Consider the following 8,760-nt stretch of genomic DNA (forward strand, 5'->3'; position numbering starts at 1 on the left):
CACATTATAACGCCCCCACGGCTGAAAGGGCGAGCATGTTTTGGTGGGATGGGGATGCGAACCTGCGACCCGCAGATTGCGAATCGAGCGTCCTAACCACCTGGCCATGCCGGGCGCCTGGACAGCCTTAGAGACTGGCAAGAACGTGGGAAATATGTTTTAATATTAAGTATGAAAATTTGGAAGGAACTTGCATCTTGTGAGAAAATAACATTGGTGGGGTAGAAATAGAGAATCTTTAATTGAGTATTTAATTATGGTGAAAAATAGCTTAAAATGTTGTAAAACCTATTTTTAGATATATGAAATCAAGAATAAGAAAGTAGTTCTGATATTTTAGAATACCGTGTTCACTATAGGAAGAATAATATCATCATAAGAAGAGGTCAAGATGAGGCTGCTGGAATGAAAACTGGTTAAGAACATTCACGCTGTGAAGATAGGCCTAAACTTTTTATTTTCTTTTCACTGGAACTGAAATGATATGATGAAAGCGTTTAAAAAAACTGGGGAATTAGTTAACACATCTTTAGGAGGTATTAGTAATGGGATATTAAGGCCATAAACAGGATCTTAAATACTACGTGTTCTTCGACATAATTATTTATATTGAAAAATAAATTTGTTATAATAATATTATGTTAACCATTTGTTTGAATTTGTTCAGACTTTTATTAAATTGTATACGAATGTTAGAGACTATATTTGGCTTTGATTAACCGTTCACAAAACTAAAGGCTAAATGGCCTTCTTTAACCTTGCCTTTTCTTGTAAAACAAACAGACTTTTAAACTTTCCTGATAAGATTACATACACGCAGTGAAGACAAAAGATGCATTTACCTTCAGGTATATCATTCACTTTTACGCCGCTTGCGGCTGGTAATCACAGCAACAGTATAACTACGTCGGGTCTCCTTTTTCTGTTTTGTGTTTATTAGTTGTGATATTTTATTTGATGTCATTGTTGATATTATAATCAGCACTCAGAATTGAAAGATAAACAATGGTATTTTCATAACAATAATAATAGGATGGCTGGGACACTCACAACACCATCTTAATTCAAGGACAGATTTATGATATACATAACTTCACTCTAGGAGTAATTTTTATCGCCAATAATGTCTATAAATTATTCATGGAGGGATATGATAATATTAGATCAAGAGAAACTCCAACATTTTAACATCTATAAAGGTCTGGACGATAGTACTAGTATTCAATAATGGGTTTGTTTGTTTTGAATTTCGTTCAAAGCTACACGATGGCTATCTTTGATAGCCGTCCCTAATTTAGCAGCGATATACTAGAGGGAAGTCAGCATCACCCACCGCCAACTTCCGGCCAACTATTTTACCAACGAATAGTGGGATTGAAAAGGGCTGAAAGAACGAGCATGTTTGGTGTGACGGAGATTTGAACCCGCGACCCTCAGATTGCGGTTCTACTGCCCTAACCACCAGACCATGCCAGGCCCGTCAGTGATGGAGATGATAGAGATTATTTATTTGTCTGAAAGAATTATTTCTAGCTCAAAACGTAGGAACAGTGTTTGAATTAGATAAAAACTGATTAGGTCCTCTGCACTATTTTCATATTTCTTCCTTTTCACAAAGGATTTTGCAAAATTAGTTAGAACAAGGGTTTGTCAGCAGGATAAAAAAAACAAAAACAAAATACTTAGGATGACTATGGTTGACCATACTCTTTCTTGAATGTTTGTTGTTTAACATAAAAAAATATCATAGAATTCCATGATAAATGAATGTTAAAAAAATGTAGTGATGGCGGTTTCTGTATTTCAGGGATAGACGAGAGTCTCTTTTATACCAAAGTTGTAACGTCAGTGACACTGTACAACATTTCAGAACTGGAATTGATCGGTTCGACAGTACATTTGTTTTCTTGCTACGTATAGATGTTTAATGTATTCTGAACACTGGGTTTGAAGTGGAAAAACAGCAAACTATTGGTCCAGATCACAACGAGGACTTGTAAAATACTACACCTTGCAAGCGTTAAATTAATAAAGGGGTTGTATCCTTGAAACGTTAGCATGCCGGGCTGTGGATCAGAAGGTCCAAGGTTTGAACCAATACATACCGCTGAACACTCGGGGGTCCGCAGATTGCAAATTGAGCGCTCTACCCACCAGGCCATGTCAAGCCTGTCATTCAGGCTGAACATACGAAACGCTAAATGATGTCAAAACATACATACAAACTTGTGGTTTAAAAATAAACCTTAAAGGATCTTGCTCAAACACAGGTTGAAAACTTTTCTTAAGTTTACTATTTAAATGAAAACTCTGAAAAAAGCCCGTAAACAGCAAAACATGAAGTAACATAATTATCGAACAATAATAACAATTGAAGAGTTATACCAGCAACTCCAGTTACAATAGAATTCAAAACTCGTAAGTGCTGTAATATTATGTCAAACCTAATACTTTAACTTAAGAAGCACATACCAGTTCCTTAGGTATGATTGAGAATTTAACGTATATGTTTATATTTAACGTTTATTAAGCTGTGTTACACCAAGTTTAGTTTTAACTATATAGTTTAGCAAACTGTGCTACACTAAGTCTAGTTTTTAAATATATAATTTAGCAAATTGTGCTACACCAAGTCTAGTTTTTTAAATATATAGTTTAGCAAACTGTGTTACACTAAGTTTAGTTTTTAGAGTGTATAGTTTCGCAAACTGTGCTACACTAAGTCTAGTTTTTAAATATATAGTTTAGCAAACTGTGCTACACTAAGTTTAGTTTTTAACTATATAGTTTAGCAAACTGTGCTACACTAAGTTTAGTTTTTAACTATATAGTTTAGCAAACTGTGCTACACTAAGTTTAGTTTTTAACTATATAGTTTCGCAAACTGTGCTTAGATTTAGCGTATGTAGTTTAGCAAACTGTGCTACACTAAGTTTAGTTTTTTAACTACATAGTTTAGCAAACTGTGTTACACTAAGTTTAGTTTTTTAACTATATAGTTTAGCAAACTGTGTTACACTAAGTTTAGTTTGTTTTGTTTTTGTTTGTTTTTCTGAGTTTCGCGCAAAGGTACACGAGGGCTATCTGCGCTAGCCGTCCCTAATTTAGCAGTGTAAGACTAGAGGGAAGGCAGCTAGTCATCACCACCCACCGCCAACTCTCGGGCTACTCTTTTACCAACGAATAGTGGGATTGACCGTCACATTATAACGCCCCTATGGCTGAAAGGGCGAGCATGTTTGGTGTGACAGGGATTCGAACCCGCGACCCTCAGAGTGCCTTAACCACCTGGCCATGCCGGGCCTAAGTTTAGTTTATTAACATATATGGTTTATCAAGTTGTGTTACACTAAGTTTAGTTGGGAAGTTTATATCTTACGTAGATTTATCAATACTAAAATAAATTAAATACTTTCTAGGCATTTAATACATTTACACTTTATACGTGCATATTCAGAATAAAAACTTAACTCTAGTGATTAACTAAATAAATGATAGTTCTCATGTTATTATTTTAATTTTTACTTTTTTGTTTAAACGGGTAATTTACTCTTGCTAAAAAGGTATTAAAGGCTATTTTGATAAACTCGAATGTATTTTTTCTTTCAGTGTGTTATACAGAGGCGCTGTTATAAAATCTAGACAGAAAAGGCATATCATTCGTTCTATTAATTTTCTAAACAAAGCTCTTGAACTTTGGCCTGTGAAAAGCTGATGGGGAACGATTTACATGTTCATTACAGACCTGCTGTCACTTGATATAACAGATCACTGTCTAACAGGCATTGACTATCAATATCATGTTGACTAAACGTACTTGTACACATAGTCAGTCGCAGTGACAAGGTTTTACATAAAGTACAGGTTCTCAACCTGTTTTTTTTTTTTCCTGATGTGATATTTTTGGATGACTACATATTACGTCACATTCGAACGAATAAAATAGACAAAGTTAGTACAACTTTATTTGTCCTTATTTGCTGTAAATTTAAAGTAAAACAAATCGATACAGCTAACCATTTTTTTTTTTATCCAGATAACGAAAGAAGCGATTGATAATATTTCTTGTGTACTGGTGTAATTACGTGACGATGGGGAAATACTTCAAAACATATTTTTTATTTTTTACAAAAACAAATTATGGTCTAAGATTTACACTACATATGATCACAGAATAGCCGAAATTAATCACCGTGGTGCCTCTTTGCAAGGGATAATAGAACACAAAAGAAACTGATATAAGCTAAGTATGAAATTAATCTTAAATATATGTGTGTGTATGTATTTGAGGCTTTTAACACTGACCACATGTTCAACAAGGGCTTCTTGCTCAGTGTTTCTAAAAACTTGTTTGTGACATGGCCTACACATATCTTCCAATTACACGAACTTTGTTTTATAAAACTTTTCATAACTTAGGCGTTGTCTTTACATAACAGTCTATTTAACCTTACCAAAAACTTTGAAAAGATTCAGAGCATGTGGGAACAAAAAATATAACTGTTTATCATAGAGATTGCCAGTGAACTGTCTTTATACGTGTTTTATCTCGATTATGTTATCACTACGACCTTGGTATGAACTTTCGGAGGTCGATTAGATGTAACCTTCTCAACATTGGCCAATCTCTGAACAGATTATCATTTGATTTGTCTGAACATTAATTAGTTTCGTTTGGACATCTGATCACCAAAGCGGTCTAATTTCCACGCACAAATTTTGCTACTGTTGCAATTCTTTCACATTTTCTTTGCGGTTCGTTGACATTTTTGAACAATTTTACAGAAACAAAAACTGCATTTGAAAACAAAAATAGTATTTTTGGAGAAACTCGAGTATTAACCTTATGATATGCGAATGATTTCTTCAACTTTTTTACCGCAAAATCTATGAATTATGTTGCCCTCCAGTGGCTACGAACTTACAACGCTAGAAATCGGGTTTCGATACCCGTGGTGGGCAGAGCACAGATAGCCCATTGTGTAGCTTTGTGCTTAAGTTCAAACAAACAAACAATACTATAAATTATATTATATTTAGCGGTTCTTTGAGATACTTTGATAACAACTTCTAAACTTTTCGTGTAACTATAATCATTTAAAAGGGTATTTAGTATTTTTATTGCGATTTTTAAATGATGATTCTATGTCTAATATATTTTCTGCATCTTAGATGACAGGGATATCTTCGATCGGGGATCGACAAAATACGTCCACAATGATAGCAAAAGACATTACGCCAATCAACGGACTTCCTTTGGATGATCTCGAAGTGCCATCTGGTGGTGTAATGGAGATGAATAACGGTCTTTCTTTTCAATTCGATCCCGAACTACTCCTGCAAACAACGGGTTATAACCCTCAGGATGTTTCCATGCCGATCAGAAATCAGGTTACCCACACTTCAGCGTTAGCTGTTAGTACTCCTACACTTAATCGTGTAAAGAATTCACAGTCAGATGGTTTACCACGACCACAGACTCCTTGTAGACTTCCACCAATGGCGTCGTTTCTTGTAAATATTTCTACTGATGCAGAAAGACCATCTTCAGAAATTAATAATCCGTTTAATTCAACACATACGACTTCTACGGTGAGTACTTTAAAAAGAGTAAGTCATAAAAGAACAAACAGAAGTCAAAGTGCACGATATGCGCACAATAGTTTTCCACGACTTTCGCCAGCGCCACCTAGTTATCAGCCTGCTCAATCACCATCAACTTTAATGATGATGACTGGTTATAATAACTTAGCCGTTGGCTATTTTTTAAATCCAGAACAACGTACCAAGATAGGTAAGCTTAGGACAATAAAATGTTTTATCAACAGTTCAAAAAATATTAAAATTAAATTAGTGACACCAAAAAATACCTTTCACACAGTTTTGTTATTATGATGTCAACTACAAGTTATGTAATCTCTTTGTATTGGACTTTATGTTTCACTATCTTGTACTTAGTTTCGGAGATATGTTTGAAGTTCTTTTAATGTACTTCACTAGAAGTCGATAACAAGGCACCTGGTAACATCATACTAAATAAATGTTTTCTTAGTGTGTTGATTTTACAGTACAAATACACAGAGAAAAAAGTTATTGAATTCACCTTCAAAGCTTGATTGAATCAATATTATTTCAACAAAAATAAAGTTGTAAAACAATAAAAATCGGAAAGTCACGAGAAAATGATCAAAATAAGAAAATACTAAATAATAATATATTTTTTTACACCTTTGTGACTCTAAAGTTTTGAAACAACAAAGCTATCATATTTCCAAAACGTACTGAGTTTAGTCCAGGTTCCTAGTTTGTTGAGGTTATAACCGAACTTAATGTATATTTTTCAAAAAGTAAAACGCTTGCGAACATAATTTTTAACCTTTGAATACCCAAAATGTATACTTTGCGGCACATAATAAAAAAAGAAAGAAATGTGTGCTGTCCGTATATCTGTCTAATTCTGAGTTATTGTGTATATACAATAATATGTAAGGATCTGTTTGTTTGTTATTAAGCACGAAGCTACACAATTGGCTATCTGTACTCTGCCCACCACAAATACTGAAACCCGGTTATTCGCGGTATGAGACCAAAGACTTGCCGCTGAACTACTGGAGGGGGGGGGGGGCGTTATTAACAAATGTGTTTGTTTGTTTTTTGTAGTTAAGCATAAAACTCTGCCCAAAACGGGTATCGAAACCCGGTTTCTAGCGTTTTAAGTTCGCGGACATACCGCTGTGCCACTGTGGAGCGTTATTAATAGAACACCTTACTTAACTAGCTATTTGAATCGAATCAAGTCATAGGTATGAATATTTTCCAACATTGTGAAGGATTAAAAATCTAATAAATACTTGTAAAAGGTCTGAAGCACACAGAAATCGTTTCTTAGTTCGATAGTTTGCTTTTGCAGAGGATACATTGTTTGTGCACATATACAGAACTATTTTTAACTAGAGTAAATGTTCGATATCTCGTCCATTCTTCTGTTTGTAATATTATAAAGTAGCATTGTAGTATAGTTAAAGAGATAAATTAGATACGTAAGATTATAATTTACATATCAGTTCATTTATAAAGCGATTTCTTTCATTAATTTAATACCACATTAGCACAATAACTGAGTTAGCTGGCTAGCATACCAGGCTGCGTATCGGAAGGTCCAAGGCTCGTGGATAACTATAACTGTGACAGTAAATCTCGGTTATTAGTTTAAAATAATCGCTTAGACCAGGGGTGTTGGCATTCCCCGGGGGGTGCGAAATGAGGGTCCAGTAGGTGCGCGGAAGAGGCTTATACAAGGTCCGTTTACCCAAAATGTCGCCAAGAAGAAATGTCTAATGCACACGTTTTTAGGGGAGGGGTGCGAGGGCCACAAACCACTGACTTAGACAAAGGGTTCTGCTGCTGGTTGCCCATTCCTCTAGTTAACAGTTCTGAATTAGTGATATTTATGCCTGAACTTTGGGATCTCTGACCTTTCTGTGTAGCCCATGTGTTTTATAAGTTACTAGCAGATTTCCGTTGAAACAATTCAACGGTAATGTTCCTAAAATTAGTGATGAATAAATATAAAACGAGCAGTCAACCCAATTTCTTGGATCAGAGCGTTTATGCAATATGATTGTCTAGTGGGCCATTTATAATCGTCTTTTGTCATTCCATATGTTAGTTCAATAAGGAAAATTGCATTGTGTTTGTTTTTAAGCAAAGGAGACTGACTACAATGCATTGTTGGCAAAATTTTTTGGTTTCGGTGCAATGGGTGCATCCAGCATATTAAAGTGCTCACGTTTCCTTTGTAGCAGCGGGAATTTTTTGCGCTGGATGCCTCTGTTTCTTGTCATTTTACTGAATGCAAGAAAAGACTGCTACCAAAGTAAGCGCTTTCTCACAACTGTCATTTCTATAAGAAATATCAAAGGGGAGATGTTCCTCACAAAAAAGAAACATTTTTGTTCTTAATAAGTTCATCATATACAAAGACTGACGGATCGATGTTGATATCAATATGAAAATTAGGTTTAAAAAATAATTTTCCTATACTGTACTCTGGAAAAGAAGCGTTTTGATATTCATATTGTTATACGAATAACCATTCAGGAGAGACAGAGCGTGACAGACTGACATTTGTCTATTATATATATATATATAGATCGCTTAGGTTGAAAATTACTAGATACTGTTAATAAAACTGAACTAAAGAAATTACTGAGAAATTAATAAGAAAAAATAAAAAAGCACAGTTTAAAATTGTTCTTTGAAAAATCTTCATAATATTTAAATGTCAAAAACGTTTCATGCTGCATTCATAAAATGGAATTTTGTTGCACATAACGTACGCTTGTTTTGACCAGTATATTATATGCTATTATAAGGGATCATAACGCTGTTAAATATCTTCAAAGTTATAACATTTACTATGATTAAAATTTAGGGTGCGGGTTGACCTTATGGTAGAACTTTCGGAGCTAAGGAGCCGATTTCGAATCCGTGCGATACCACAAAATATTTCCCACATTTTAAGCTCTCGGTACGTTATAAGAGTGACAATCAATCCGTCTATGGCAGGTGGTAGAGTACTGCTGACTGGTCAATAGTTCAAAATTAAAGACTGTAACAGCTATTCTTAGTAGTTTTGTCAAAATACAAAACAAAAAAATACTAACAACCACTAAAAACAATCTCTTTTAAACATTCTTGTGTCCTAAATCTTCTATCTACTGAATATGTAAACAAATATTGGCTTGCAAAGTCTTGCTT

General features: G+C 34.6%; 1 protein-coding gene across 5 annotated transcripts in view; it reads left to right on the top strand.

Annotated features, from left to right (window-relative positions):
* The first annotated feature begins 504 nt into the window (after positions 1 to 504).
* LOC106466464 (zinc finger protein GLIS3-like) overlaps positions 505 to 8,760 on the top strand; it is an 81,841-nt gene continuing 73,585 nt past the window's right edge. For all 5 annotated transcript variants that reach the window (XR_002612207.1, XR_002612209.1, XR_002612206.1 and 2 more), the window contains exons 1-2: positions 505 to 536; positions 5,173 to 5,794. Coding sequence is in view for 1 of the 5 variants with exons in the window: in XM_022394474.1 (XP_022250182.1) it covers positions 5,173 to 5,794 (622 nt within the window). In the remaining 4 variants the exon portion in view is untranslated. The remainder of the gene's footprint in view (positions 537 to 5,172; positions 5,795 to 8,760) is intronic.

The sequence above is a fragment of the Limulus polyphemus genome, unplaced genomic scaffold (assembly GCF_000517525.1).
Source record: "Limulus polyphemus unplaced genomic scaffold, Limulus_polyphemus-2.1.2 Scaffold2266, whole genome shotgun sequence".
Classification (NCBI taxonomy): Eukaryota; Metazoa; Arthropoda; class Merostomata; order Xiphosura; family Limulidae; genus Limulus; species Limulus polyphemus.